At 63.4% G+C, this 12,546-nt stretch overlaps 3 protein-coding genes across 8 annotated transcripts; 2 read left to right on the top strand and 1 right to left on the bottom strand.

Moving 5' to 3' along the window:
* The first annotated feature begins 323 nt into the window (after window positions 1–323).
* On the top strand, window positions 324–2,554 carry CBLIF (cobalamin binding intrinsic factor). 2 transcript variants are annotated; one of them, XM_013369921.3, is made up of 9 exons: window positions 324–576; window positions 676–855; window positions 944–1,087; window positions 1,176–1,319; window positions 1,389–1,564; window positions 1,647–1,902; window positions 1,997–2,138; window positions 2,223–2,341; window positions 2,421–2,554. In XM_013369921.3, exons 1-9 carry the CDS (start codon window positions 507–509, stop codon window positions 2,480–2,482), a joined length of 1,293 nt encoding a protein of 430 aa, XP_013225375.2. In that variant the 5' UTR covers window positions 324–506; the 3' UTR covers window positions 2,483–2,554. The 2 variants fall into 2 exon arrangements, with proteins under 2 accessions (XP_013225375.2, XP_021154904.2); XM_021299229.2 differs by having other exon boundaries at window positions 1,994–2,138; window positions 2,421–2,553.
* A 350-nt stretch (window positions 2,555–2,904) lies between these two features.
* On the top strand, window positions 2,905–4,525 carry MRPL16 (mitochondrial ribosomal protein L16). Its single transcript, XM_065065640.1, has 4 exons — window positions 2,905–3,014; window positions 3,383–3,448; window positions 3,552–3,700; window positions 3,991–4,525. Exons 1-4 carry the CDS (start codon window positions 2,972–2,974, stop codon window positions 4,474–4,476), a joined length of 744 nt encoding a protein of 247 aa, XP_064921712.1. The 5' UTR covers window positions 2,905–2,971; the 3' UTR covers window positions 4,477–4,525.
* A 98-nt stretch (window positions 4,526–4,623) lies between these two features.
* On the bottom strand, window positions 4,624–12,205 carry STX3 (syntaxin 3). 5 transcript variants are annotated; one of them, XR_010473188.1, is made up of 13 exons: window positions 11,837–12,201; window positions 10,343–10,423; window positions 10,153–10,252; window positions 9,986–10,060; window positions 9,788–9,855; window positions 8,878–8,986; window positions 8,430–8,503; window positions 8,215–8,349; window positions 7,477–7,587; window positions 6,455–6,571; window positions 5,430–6,220; window positions 4,972–5,072; window positions 4,624–4,761 (listed from the first exon to the last, which is right to left on the bottom strand). XR_010473188.1 is itself a non-coding variant. In XM_005511023.3 (11 exons), the coding sequence occupies exons 1-10, from the start codon at window positions 11,864–11,866 to the stop codon at window positions 4,995–4,997; spliced, it is 861 nt and encodes a 286-aa protein (XP_005511080.1). In that variant the 5' UTR covers window positions 11,867–12,200; the 3' UTR covers window positions 4,624–4,761; window positions 4,972–4,994. The 5 variants fall into 5 exon arrangements, 3 of the variants coding, with proteins under 3 accessions (XP_005511080.1, XP_005511078.2, XP_021154892.1); XR_002424417.2 differs by lacking the exon at window positions 6,455–6,571 and having other exon boundaries at window positions 11,837–12,205; XM_005511023.3 differs by lacking the exons at window positions 5,430–6,220; window positions 6,455–6,571 and having other exon boundaries at window positions 11,837–12,200.
* Window positions 12,206–12,546: the final 341 nt, after the last annotated feature.

Genomic DNA, 12,546 nt, shown 5'->3' with positions numbered 1-12,546 from the left:
CGCGTCCAGCTGGTTTGTCACCCTGTCCCTGCTCATCCCACAGCCGCGGGATGGGGCTCAGAAGGACACTGAGGAACAGGCTCCAAAACCTTCCTAAAATCCAGAAAGAAACACCACCCGCCACCTTCCCGTCACCCCGGAGGTGGGCGACCTTCCCGCACCAGGATATCGAACCAGTTCAGCGGGACTTTCCCTTCGTCAATCCCCACCAGTGATGGCTTTATTCTTTAAATTCTTTCCACCACCGCCCTGGGTGACCTCCTCACTCCTTTGTTCCTGGCACTGAGGTGACACTAGCGGGGCTGGAGTTTCCTGGAACTTACAAGCCTATTTGTGTGTGTGTGTGTCGGTCTGGATACACTAGCAGTGCTTGGCAGTGCCGGGGCGGCTGTGGGAGGGTCAATAACCGGAGAAGGGCACCGGGTAAAGCTAAAAGCAAAGGGGACAAGTGGAGAAACCAGTGTCCACAGGATTTTGGTGGCCCGAGTGGCCCTGGGGACACAAGGATGCTCAACGTGGCTTTTGGCATTGGGGTCCTGCTGGCCCTGTCCGGTGGCATGGCTGTGTGGGGCTGCGGTGAGTGCCAGCCCTCCTGCGGAGGGACAGGTGTCCCCACACGAAGGGGACACCCCCAGTGACCTCCCAGTGCGGGGTGCCCATCCTCTCTCCTCCCAGTCGCCCCACAGCAACTGGTCTCGGAGCTGGTGCAGCGCATGGATGACTCGATCAAGGCGGAGGGGACACCGAACCCCAGTGTCCTGCTGGCCTTGAACTTGGCTGGGGCCACAGGCAGCAACACCCACAAATGGCTGCTGCAGGAGATCCAGGAGGAGGCTGTGACCAGAGCCCAAAGAGGTAGGATGGGTGGGGGGTGTCTCCCCTGTTGCGGCACCCCCGGTTCTCCCCAGTTCCTGGCGTGCCAGCTGCTCTCTTGTCCCCACAGACATGATGTCGGGGGAGGTGGCTCTGTCCGTGCTGTCCCTGTTCTCCTCCTGCCGGGACCCCCGGCACGTCCAGGCGCTGGGACTGACCGTCGACCTGGTCCAGGTCCTGCAGCAGAAAATGGACGAGGAGATGGCCGTGCTGGGTATGGCGGGAGGCAGTGGGGTGTCCGGGGAGGCGTCCCCAATGCCAGTCCCTTGTCCCCACCTCACTCATCGCTCTTGGCTTTGCAGAGGAGGAAGGGATCCCCAAAACCACCCTGTACGGTGTCAGCCTGGGCACCCTGGCGCTGTGCCTGGCCGGGGCAGGTGGCTACCAAGGGGCATCCGTGATCCTGGCCAAGCAGGTGCTGAGCCCCGACAGCCACCTCTCTGTGGGTAAGGGACCCCTCCAGCCCCACCATGTCCCCTCTCTGCCACCTCGGCAGTGACACCAGCGTCCTGCAGACACCCGTGCCGTGGCGGCGCTGGCCATGACGTGCACGTACGGACAGACGGACCTGCAGGACCTGCAGGAGCTGCTGTGGGAAGCGCTATCGGCTGTGGCCAATGGTTTCCTCGATGAGCAGGAGGAGGGGGACGGTGTCATCGGGAACATTTACAGCACGGGGCTGGCCCTGCAGGTACAGGGTGGCAGGCTGTGCCACTGCGGCCACCTGGTCCTGCTCCCAGGGCTGCTGGTGCCACCTCCTGCCCCCTCCACAGGCGCTGGTGGCCACGGGCGAGTTTTATGCCCCGCGGGTGTGGGACTGTGCCCAAGCCTTCGCCGCGGTGTCCCGCCACGACTACCGCCTGCCCATGGCCATCGCCCAGGTCCTGCCCGCACTGGTGGGCAGGTCCTACCTGGACGCGGCTGACCTGGATTGCGCCACCAGGATGTCCCCAAATCTACAGTCAACCCTGTCCCCAAAGCTACAGCCGTCCCTGTCCCCCAAGCTGGGTACAGCCGTGGTTCACAGAGGTATGGCTGCCCCCCGGACCCCGTGGGGATGATGTTCGCAGACCCACGTGGCACCGTGGCGGGTGCTCACCCTGCCCCTCTCCCCTCCCAGCAGCCACCATCACGGTTCACTACTCCATCACCAACACACTGCAGGGAAGACACTTCAGCTACACCACCGAGGTGCAGGTCCCGGACGGCTCCGTGCTGCTCCAGGTGCTGCAGGCAGCACAGGAGAAGGAACCCGACATCTTTAGGTGACAGCTGGGCAGTTTTGGGGTTTTTTGGGGGGTTTATGGCATCCCTCAACCCATCCCTGAGCCCACCCGTGTCCCCGGCAGCTTCCAGACAGAGCAGACGTCCTGGGGGCCCATGGTGGTCTCCATCCACGGGCTGGCTGCCAACCAGAACAGAAGGACCTACTGGCAGTTCCTGAGCGGCGGGGTCCCCCTCCAGGAAGGTGGGGAGCTGGGGTGGGGAGTACGGGGGTCCATGTTGGGTCCATGGTACCCCAACCTCAGCCCGTCCCTCCACCGCAGGGGTTGGCACCTACAAGCCGCAGAACGGGGAGCACGTCCAGGCTGTCTTCAGCACCTACTGAAGCCACCAAGGGACCACCATGGAGTCAATAAAGAGACATTTGTAGCACAAACCTCTGTGTATGTGCGTGTGTGTCTGAGCTGGCTCCTTGGGAGGTGTTTAAAATACACAGGGATGAGGCTCTTAAGGACATGGGTTAGTGACGGTGTTGGGTTAACGGTTGGACTCAATCTTGAGGGTCTTTCCACCCAAAACGGTTCTGCAGGAACAAGGGCTGTGGGGCATTGGAACAGGCTGCCCAGGGCAGTGCTGCAGTCACCATCCCTGGAGGGCTGGACAGACGGAGATGAGGTTCTCAGGACACGGTGCAGTGCCAGGGGTGGGTTATGGTTGGACTGGATGATCTCGAGTGGCTTTTCCACCCAAAGTGAGTCTGTGATTCTGTAACTCCAACCCCGGGTCCGCGTTTCCCGGGGGCGCTGCGGGGACGGACCGGGACCGGACGTGTCCCCGCCATGGCGGCCCCTCGCGGGCACTTCCGGCCGGGGCGATGCGGCCATGGCGGTTCCTTCTGCAGCTCCGGCCCGGAGCAGGTCAGGGCAGCCCGGGCAGCGCTTCGCGGGGCCGCCGCCTTCCCCGGGGGAGCGTGTCCGGGCGCCGGGGGCCCGGCGGGGAACGGGGAGCGAGGGGGGCACCTCTGGTATCGGGGCCGTCTGTATTACCGGTCGGCTGTGGCGGCCGTGGGGGGACATTGGGATCCCGGGGGGGACACTGGGATCCTGGGGGGACATTGGGATCCCGGGGGGAGAACATTGGGTTCCGGGGGGAGAACATTGGGTTCCGGGGGGGGACATTGGTATCCAGGCGGGGGACATTGGGCTCCGTGGGGGGGCGCTGCGGTCCGGGGGGGACACTGCTACCCGCGGATCCCTCCTGCACTGACCCCCGCTCTGTCCCCCAGGTCCCGGCGGTGTCACTGTCCCCCGGGCCGGGCTCAAGAAGTTGGTGATACCCCCGGACTACAGCGGTAAGAGGGAGAACCCACCCCCCAGGGTGGCAGGGACACCCCCCAATCTGCCACCCCCACACCGGGGTGTCCCGGTGACCCCCCCACGCGTGTCCCCCGACAGGTGTCACCATCCCGGAGAAGACAAAGCTGAAGTTCATGGACAAGGTCCCAGCGGTGCCCAAGGTCAAGCGGGAGCCCCGGCAGCTGCGTGACATCCGCGGGCCGTCCCGGGAGGCCACCGACTTCACCCAGGGCCACTACGGGATCCTGGTGAGCGGGGGGTGACGAGGGGGACAGGTGTGGGGACCCCCTGCCTGTCGCTGAGCCCTCCCCTGGGCAGTGAAGCCACCAAATAAAGCAGTGACCGGAGGGGGCTGGTGACAAACTGTCTCCAAAAAGCTGGATTGACTGAGGCTCACGGCACATACCTCAGTTTCCCCAGCGAGGGGATAAGGAATGTAAGACCGAGCTTAAATTGGAAAGGTGGCTCTGAGACATCCCCAAAAAGCACGTGTGATGTCCCTGTCTGTCCCTGAGGAACCCTGTCCTTCCCCCTGCAGGCCTTGGGGGGCGGCTACCTCCACTGGGGCCACTTTGAGATGATCCGCTTGACCATCGGCCGCAGCATGAACCCCAAAACCATGTTTGCCATCTGGCGGGTGCCAGCCCCGTACAAACCGGTGACGCGGAAGAGCTTGGGCCACCGCATGGGAGGTGGCAAAGGCCCCATCGACCGCTACGTGACGGCGGTGAAGACGGGGCGCTTGGTGGTGGAGATCGGCGGGCGCTGCGAGTTCGAGGAGGTGAAACCTTTCCTCACGCAAGTGGCCAAAAAACTGCCCTTCCCCGCCGTCCCCATCAGCCGCGACGGCCTCGAGCAGCTGCGGCGCGAGGAGGAGGAGAAGAAGCTCAACAACCAAAACCCTTGGACTTTCGAGCGCATCGTCACCGCCAACATGCTGGGGATGCGCCGGTACCTCAGCCCCTATGACCTGAAGTTCCAGGGACGTTACTGGGGGAAATTCTTCCTAAAACACCGGGTGTAACGAGCAGTGGGGCTGGGAGCTGCGTTAATTAAACCTCACAAGAACTTGTGTTGATCGTGTTGGTTTTTCGGAGGCGCAAAGACGGGGCTGGGAGCATCCCAGAGGTGACAGACCCCCCCGTACATGACACAGCTCCCCAAAGCAGAATGTGGGGGATCTCTTTATTCGGGAGGAAGGCTCCGGCGTGGGTGGCGAGGCAGAGAAATCGTAGAATCACCGAACCATAGAATCATTTTGGTTGGAAGAGACCCTCAAGATCGTCCGGGCAGGAGGGGGAAAGGCCACCTGTGACAGGGACAAAGATGAGGATGAGGAAGGGGACGTGGCTATCCCAGTCCCTCCCCAGTGTGTCCCCTGGGGACGCCCCTTCTACACCGGTGCCTTTTGGCAAGTCCAAGGGGGGTGAATCCCACCCAGCATGGCCCAAACCCACCCCCCGGGTGAGGGGTGTCACCGGGGACCCCAATGTCACCCTCCTGCCATGTCCCCTGTCACCTGGAGGGCAGCGGGGGGAGGACTCAGGCGAAGATGCTCCCGATGCTGGAAGCCAGGATGACAGCGAGGATGATGCAGCAGATCATGATCATGATCTTCTTCTGCGAGGGGAGAGAGGGGACGTGAGGCAGGGGAGCGGGGACAAGGGACAGGGGCTGGGGAGTGGGGAAAAGGGACAAAGGATGGACTGGGGAAAGGGGACAAGGGACAGGGGCCAGGCAGAGGCAATAGGGGCTGAGGATGAGGGGCAGGGGCTGGGGAGAGGGACAGGGGCTGGGGAGAGGGACAGGGGCTGGGGACAAGGGACAGGGGCTGGGGACAAGGGACAGGGGCTGGGAAGGGTGGACAAGGGACAGGGGCTGGTGGGGCAGGTGTGAGCTGGCCCTGTGCAGCATTGGGATGTGGCTCTGCCAGTGTCCCCGTGGCCAAGGGGACGTGTCCCCGTCACAGTCACTTACCCAAAATCGCAGGGAAAGGTGGTTTGTCCACTGTCACCTCTCCACCCTGAGGGATGGTGTCACTACAGGCCCTGAAAACCTTGGCCAAAGCCGCCGGCACGGCTGCGATGTCACTACCGTCACAAGCTGAGCTGTCCTCGGCCCCGCCATGTCAGGTGTCTGAGGGTACCAGCACCCCACTTGTCCCCATTTGTCCCCAATTTCACCTTGTGCATGGAGCGGAGAGGCGCAGGGTGGGTGGCAGCTGGGATTTTATTGTAACGGGGATTAAATAACCAAATAAACACAATGGCTGCGTCCTCCCCGCCTGGGGACATGCCAGCCTCAGACATCACAGCCACAAGGGGACAAGATACCTGGTGGCTCTGTTTGTGGAGACAGCAAAGTGTGGCCAGAGCCACCAGCAGCTGCTGGTGCCACCAAACCCCCTGTCCTGACTGTTTTCCCATCCCTCATCCCTATGGGACATCCACGCAGGTGACCAGGTCACCTTGTCCCCTCTCACAGGGAATGTGGCACCAGCTGCCACATCCCTGCAGTGTCACTGTGCCACGGTGGCCCCCTCCAAAAGATGGGGAGGACAAGAAAAATAAATAGAGTCCTGTTGCCTTCCCACAGGGGACACAAGGGACAAAGCCTGGGGACCGGTGGGACAGCAGGGGACAGTCGGCGGGGGGACAGCGTCCGGTGACAGGAGGACAGTCGGTGCGGGGAGGACGCAGGGAGAGGAGGGGACTGAGCCGCGGTGCTGGGGGGGGTCCCACAAGGTGATGTCGCTGCTGGGACAGTGTCTGGAGGAGGGAGAAGGGAAGATGTCACCCCCCAGGCAGAGGGGACACCGGGGAGGGGGACAAGGGGCTGTGGGGGAGGTGGGAGAGACACGCAGCTGAAATCCAGACCCCGCCCGAGCACTGCAGATCCCTGAGCATCACAGAGCCTGCAGACCCAAGGCCACTGTTCCTGTCCAATGTCCCCAAGGTCCCCATGTCCCCACAGGGGGGTTCCCCTGCCCCCCCGACACTTACAGGCCACAGCCCCCGCCACGGGTGGGGTTATTTCTTTTTTAGCCCCAGGGAAAGGCCGATGATGAGCGCAACTGTCCCCAGCGCGAGCAGCGCTACCGCCACCAAAACCAGCGTCTTCTGGAGGGGACGAGAGGGGACACGGGGGGTTGGTGACACCTGCCCGGTGTAGCAGGGGGACAGGGGACAGAGGTGGGCACAGAGGAGCCCAGAAGAGCCAGAGACACTGCAGACCCGGGGGCTGAGCCCCCACCAGCTCATCACACCTGAGGGCAGGAGGGGTCTCAGGGCTGGGGCTGGTGCGGGGGGGACAGGGAGGGACAGAGTTGATAGCCCCATGGAGGTGACAAGAGAGGAGCAAGGGACCAGCTGGGGTGGCTGGCTGGTGGGAGCAGGGGGACAGCCAGTGCAGGTGGGAGCTGTTGGGGACAGCCAGGGGACACGAGGGGCAGGTTGGGGACACAAGGGGTGGCTGGGGGACACTGGGAGCAGGTAGGAACCATTTGGGACATCTGTGGGATATGGGAGGTGGCTGGGGGACACAAAGGGGGTCTCAGGGCCACTGGAGGATGTGGGAAGATACTGGGGTCACTAGGAGATGTGACAGCATGCTGCGGGACAAGAGGGGGACACTGGGGGTGGCTTTGGGATCTTGGGCGCTGTGGATGGGACACTGGGGGACATGAGGAGGGGCTGAGGGACACAAGGGGTAGCTGGGGACATGAGGGGGTCTCAGGGCCACTGGAGGATATGGGGGGGTACTGGGAGCACTGGGAGATGTGACAGAATGTTTAGGGACAAGAAGGGGACACTGTGGGTGGCTTTGGGATGCTGGCAGCTATGAAGGTACACAAGGGGTGTCTGAGGGTCACAAGAAGGGGCTTGGGGACACAAGAGGGTCTCAGAGCCACTGGAAGATACAGGAAGATACTGAGGGCACTGGGAGATGTGAAGGGGATGTTGGGGTACCTTTGGGATGCTGGGGGCTACAGAGGGGACACTGGGGACATGTCAGTCCATCTCACCCTCCTGGCCTCACTTTGGTACTTCACAGCCTTTTTGGTGTCGGCCACAGCCCGTTCCACGAAGCCGACGGACTGGTCCATGTTGTTCTCAATGCGATCAATCATGGATCCCTATGGGGTGCGGGGGCACACGAGGACAGAGAGGGACAGAGAGGGACGGAGAGAGTGGCCGGAGCCACCACAGTGTGGGGTGCCTCTCTGTGTCCCTCCCTGTAGACCCCCACAGGCTCAGGTGCTGGGTGGCCCCATGGGGACCTGTCACCACCCAGCCCTGTGTGGCTCCATGCCTGGGTGTCCTTGCACATGTCCCTGTAGCACCCTGAGTGGTCCCATGCAGCCCGTGCCACCCTGTGTCCCCATGGGTCCCTGTGCTGCCCTGCCTGCCAGTTCCTGTGTGGCTTCATGCCCAGGTCCCCTGCTTGTCCCCTTGTACATGTCCCAGCTTGTCCCCATGCTCAGGTTGCTGTTTGTCCCCATTCATTTCTGTTCCCAGGTCCCTGTTTGCCCCCATTCATCCTCAAGCTCTGGTCCCTGTTTGTCCCCACACCCAGGTCCTTGGTTGTCCCCATGCAGCCATTGTACAGGTTTGTCCTCACACATCCTCAAGCTTTGGTCCCTGTTTGTCCCCATGCCCAGGTCCTTGGTTGTCCCCATTCATCCTCAAGCTCTGGTCCCTCTTTGTCCCCGTGCACATGTCCCTGGTTATCCCCATGTCCAGGTCCCCGTCTGTCCCCACACCTGGTTCTCCACCAGCATGGCGATGTCCACGAACATGTCGTGCAGCTCCTTGATGCTGCTCTCCAGCCGGACGATGTCCTTGTGCCGCCCCTCGATCTCGCTCAGCGCCTGCTTCGAGATCTGCGAGTCCATGATCTGCAACACAGCGGGGTGGGGGCCATCAGAGGGGGGGGTCCTTGTCCCCATGTCCCCTCCCGGTCCCCCCTGGTGCTCACCCCCGAGGTGAAGATGGAGGGGTTTCCACTCTCCAGCATCTCCTCCAGCTCCTCATCTGTTGTGTTCTTGCCAGCTGCAGGTGGGGCCAGTTACAGGAACAAGCCCCGCCCACTCCACTGAAGGGGTGGGGCCTGTATGACCTGTCTCCGCCCACTTTGCCAAAGGGGGAGTCTTCAGTGCCCAGCTCCACCCATTTTACCAAAAAAGAAGGGAACTGTAGGGGCTGGTTCCACCCACTTTGCCAAAGGGGCGGGGGTTTTCGTCCCAAGCCCCGCCCACTTGTACAAAAGGGGTGTGGTCTGTCTGATCAGGCTCCACCCACTTTGCCAAAGGAACGGGGCTGTAGGGGCTGGCCCCACCCACTTCACTAAATGGGCGGGGTCTATGGGGCAGGCCACGCCCAGTTCTTCCCAAGGGGCGGGGTCTGAGGGGGCGGGGCACACGCACTGATCTCGAGCTGGCGCTGGATCCGGCCCTTGCTGCGCTCCCGAAAGTCGACCTGCGCCTCGTTGTACTTGGTCATGACGTCAACGAACTTGCGGGACAGGACCGAGTGCTGGGGACAAGGACATGGGGTTGGGGACACCCCAGGCATGGCCCACCCCTGGGGGACAGGACCAAGGATGGGAGACAGGGACAAGGACATGGGGCTGGGGACACCCCAGGCATGGCGCACCCCCTAGGGACAGGACCAAGTGCTGGAGATGGATACAGGGACATGGGACACTCCAGACATGGCATGTCCCAACCCCAGGGGACAGGACCCAGTGCTGATGACAGGGATGGGGACATGGAAGACCCCAGGCATGGCATGTCCCCATGGGCCGTTTTCCCAGGGGACAAGAGCAAGAACAGGGGTGTGAGCTGGGACACCCGGGGCATGGTGACACCCTGGGCACAGCACGGCCCAGCCCTGGGGGACAGAAGCAAGGACAGGGGTGTGACACTGGGCACTGGGCACTGGGCACTGACCCTCAGCACGGCACAGCCCCAGCCCAGGGGACAAGGTGACGTGCTGGGGATGGGGACAAGGAGTCAGACCAGTGACACCCTGGGCATGGCACGTCACCAGCCCCAGGAGACAGGGCAGGACAAGGTGCTGGGACTGGGGACAGGGACATGAGACTCAGAGGACCCAGGAGATGGCATGTCCCAGCCCATGGGGGACAGGACAGCATGTTGGGGATGGGACAGAAGGACACAAAGCCGGGGAGCACCCAGCTGTAGTGTTGATCGGGACAGAGATGGGAGACCTGGGGACAACCAGGACATCTCCATCCCACAGGGACAGGGCGCTCAGGACGTGGGGGTGCTGGGAGGGGACATCCCGGTGGCAGGTCCTGGGGACAGGACTCACCTGGGACTTGCGTATCCGGAGGTCGGCAGAGGATCGTGCCTCATCCTGCTCGATATTCCTCTCCATGCCTGGTGAGAGCCGGACCACAGCCCCTCAGACCCCATGGTCCCCGTGTCCCCAGCACACCCCGCCCTTCCCATGGGGACAGGGGGGACCCGCGGGGCTGGGTGACACAGCGGTGGGGTCACGGCCACTCACTCTTTAACTTGTTGCGGACACTATTGGCCATTTTCTTGATTTCTGTCGTCAGCTGCTCCAGGTCGTCTTTGGTCTCTGCGGGGTGACAACACATGAGCTGGGGACATCCTGGAAACACCCCCAGGAAGGGGACACAGGGACAGGGGGGACGCAGCCACCGCACTCACTCTGCTCGGGGATGGGTGCTGAGAGGATGATGCTGTAGAGCTTCTTGGCCTCCTCCACATTCTCAGAGATCTTGTCGATGTTTTGCCGCGTCTCCTCGATCTGGAGAAGCCAGATGGGGGATGAGGGTGAGGGGGGACAGAGAAGGGACGCCCGGACCCCCCAACCCCGTGTGTGTCCCCGCACTGTCACCTCCGAGAAGAATTCGTCCATAAACGCTGTGTTGTCGATGGCAATCTCCAGCTCCTCGCTGTCATCATCCGCCTCCTGCTTCTGCGGGGGGGGACAACACAGCACTCAGGGGGATCCCCAGGGACCACCCCAAGTGACATCAACCGCATGGGGTCAGCAGGGCCACCAGCTCTGCAGGGTCAGGGGGGGACGCGGTGGGAGGAGCTGTGGGGACGCGGTGGCATGGGGGGGGACATCTGCAGCTGGAGGGGGGGACGAGCACATCGCACATCTGGCCGGGGAATTAAGGGATTGCTGGGCTTGGCTGGAGGGAGGGGACAGGGACAGGGACGCGGTTTTGTGTCCCCAGCCTTCGTACTGTGCAGGTCTGAGCAGCACTGGGGTTTGGGGGGGTCCATCACCCCGGTGTCACGCCTGCCCCCCTCCACGGGCTCCCCACTCCATCCCTTCCTGGGGTGTCACCTCCAGCTCCATCGCCACCCCAGCCCCCCTCAGCACCCCCAATGACCAACTGCGGTGTCCCTGGGGAGGGGGACAAGCCCCAGCCCCCCCCATCTTGTTACTGGAGTAAAAATAAAATTAATCCCTTCTCTCCCCCCCAAGGGTTTTATCTGGTGGCTCCGTAATCCGCGCTAAATCCCCGCCAAGCCTCCCGCCGCGGCCACCCGCCCCACACCGCGGCTGGGGTGCAGGGTGGGGGGCTGCTAGGACCCCCCCACCGGCTGGGGACACTCCCCCACGAGGTGGGGACCCCCCCGAGAGCCAGGGGGACAGCGGGGCCCCATGGCAGGGCAGGCAGAGGGAGGAGGAAGCGGCAATGGTGGGGGGGGGGTGAGGGGGTGTGGGGTGCAGGATGGGGTGCTGGCCCCCTGGGGACCCCACATTGCTCCCACCCCCCCCGAGGGACAGATTCTCCCACCCCACACAGCCCGGGGGGTGCTGGTGTGTCCCTGTGACCCCCATCCCTGTGACACCCCCGTCCACTGTGCTGTGGGTCCCAGGGCCCCCTGTCCCCACAGTGTCCCCATCCAACTCAGGGGGGCTCTAAGGGACCCCCCAGCCCTGTGATGTCCCCATCCAGCTTGCGGGGGTACTCAGGATCCCCAGTCCCTTGGTGTCCCCATCCAGCTTGGCGGGGGGGTGTCAGGGCTCCCTTGCCCCCACGACACCCCCATCCACCGTGGGGTGGGTCCCAGGACCTCCTGTCCCCATGACATCCACCTCCGCGATGTCCCCATCCACCTGGGTTTCAGGAATCCCCATCCTTTTGACACCCCCATCCACCGCGGGGAGAGGGTTTGGTGACATCCATCCCTGTGATGTCCCCATCCACCACAGACCTGGGATCTGGGGACCCCCATTCCCACGACACCCGTATTCACCATGGGATGGGGTCTCAGGGACCCTCACCCCAGTGACACCCAGCTCCATTGGGGACCGCCACCACCTCCCGAGGTGTCCCCTGTCTCCTCACACCCCCTGGGGGTCACTCACCGCCTTGAGCTGCTCCAGCCGGTCCTTCATGGTGTCCCCAAGGGCTGGCGGGGCACGGGGGGTGTCCCCGTCCTCGCCCACCGCAGGGATGGGGGGTGTCGCCCTCGGTCCTCCCTACATCCAGGCGAGGTGGCGGGTGGCCCTGTCCCTTGTCCCTGTTCCCGAGCCCGGGGCTGTCCCTGCGCTAATCCCCCGTGACGGGCACAAGGAAGGCGCCGAGGGGAGGGACGAGCTGGAGCCACCCTTCACCTGGGACACTTGGGGACACCGGCAACGGCTGTGGGTGCCCCCTGTCACCCCAGGAGGTGACAGTGAGGTGAGGACGGATGTGGGGTGGCCCCAGCTCGGAAGCAATGGGGAAGTTTGTCCCCATGAGTGTCACGCGCCGACGTGTCCTTCCCTGCTGTGGGTGGCTGCATTGGGAGACACGGTTGGGGACGTGGGACATGGCTGGGGATGGGAGACATGGCTGAGGATGGGGGACACGGCTGGGGACAGAGGACATGGCTGGGGGACACAATTATGGATAAGAATCACAGCTGGGGGGACACAGCTGGGGATGGGGGACACGGCTGAGGACACAGCCATGGATAGCAGTCACAGCTGGTGGGTCACAGCTGGAGATAGGGGACAGCTGGGGGACATGGCTGCGGACAGGCGACACAATTAGGGGGCATGACTGAGGCTGGGGGACACGGCGGGGGGTAAAG

The sequence above is a fragment of the Columba livia genome, chromosome 5 (assembly GCF_036013475.1).
Source record: "Columba livia isolate bColLiv1 breed racing homer chromosome 5, bColLiv1.pat.W.v2, whole genome shotgun sequence".
NCBI classification, from domain to species: domain Eukaryota; kingdom Metazoa; phylum Chordata; class Aves; order Columbiformes; family Columbidae; genus Columba; species Columba livia.
Note: the sequence above shows the minus strand (reverse complement) of the source record. Positions and strands in the feature narration are given on the sequence as shown.

Excerpts from the sequence above, each read along its gene's own strand:
- MRPL16 (XM_065065640.1), top strand. The coding sequence starts at position 2,972 with ATGCGGCCATGGCGGTTCCTTCTGCAGCTCCGGCCCGGAGCAG. Across the intron at positions 3,449-3,551 it reads GATACCCCCGGACTACAGCG|GTGTCACCATCCCGGAGAAG; the intron begins GTAAGAGGGAGA and ends GTCCCCCGACAG. Across the intron at positions 3,701-3,990 it reads AGGGCCACTACGGGATCCTG|GCCTTGGGGGGCGGCTACCT; the intron begins GTGAGCGGGGGG and ends TTCCCCCTGCAG.
- STX3 (XM_005511021.3), bottom strand. The coding sequence starts at position 11,866 with ATGAAGGACCGGCTGGAGCAGCTCAAGGCG. Across the intron at positions 10,253-10,342 it reads TGGACGAATTCTTCTCGGAG|ATCGAGGAGACGCGGCAAAA; the intron begins GTGACAGTGCGG and ends TGGCTTCTCCAG. Across the intron at positions 8,350-8,429 it reads CCTCCATCTTCACCTCGGGG|ATCATGGACTCGCAGATCTC; the intron begins GTGAGCACCAGG and ends GCTGTGTTGCAG.
- CBLIF (XM_021299229.2), top strand. The coding sequence starts at position 507 with ATGCTCAACGTGGCTTTTGGCATTGGGGTCCTGCTGGCCCTGTCCGGT. Across the intron at positions 1,320-1,388 it reads CGACAGCCACCTCTCTGTGG|ACACCCGTGCCGTGGCGGCG; the intron begins GTAAGGGACCCC and ends AGCGTCCTGCAG. Across the intron at positions 2,139-2,222 it reads AAGGAACCCGACATCTTTAG|CTTCCAGACAGAGCAGACGT; the intron begins GTGACAGCTGGG and ends TGTCCCCGGCAG.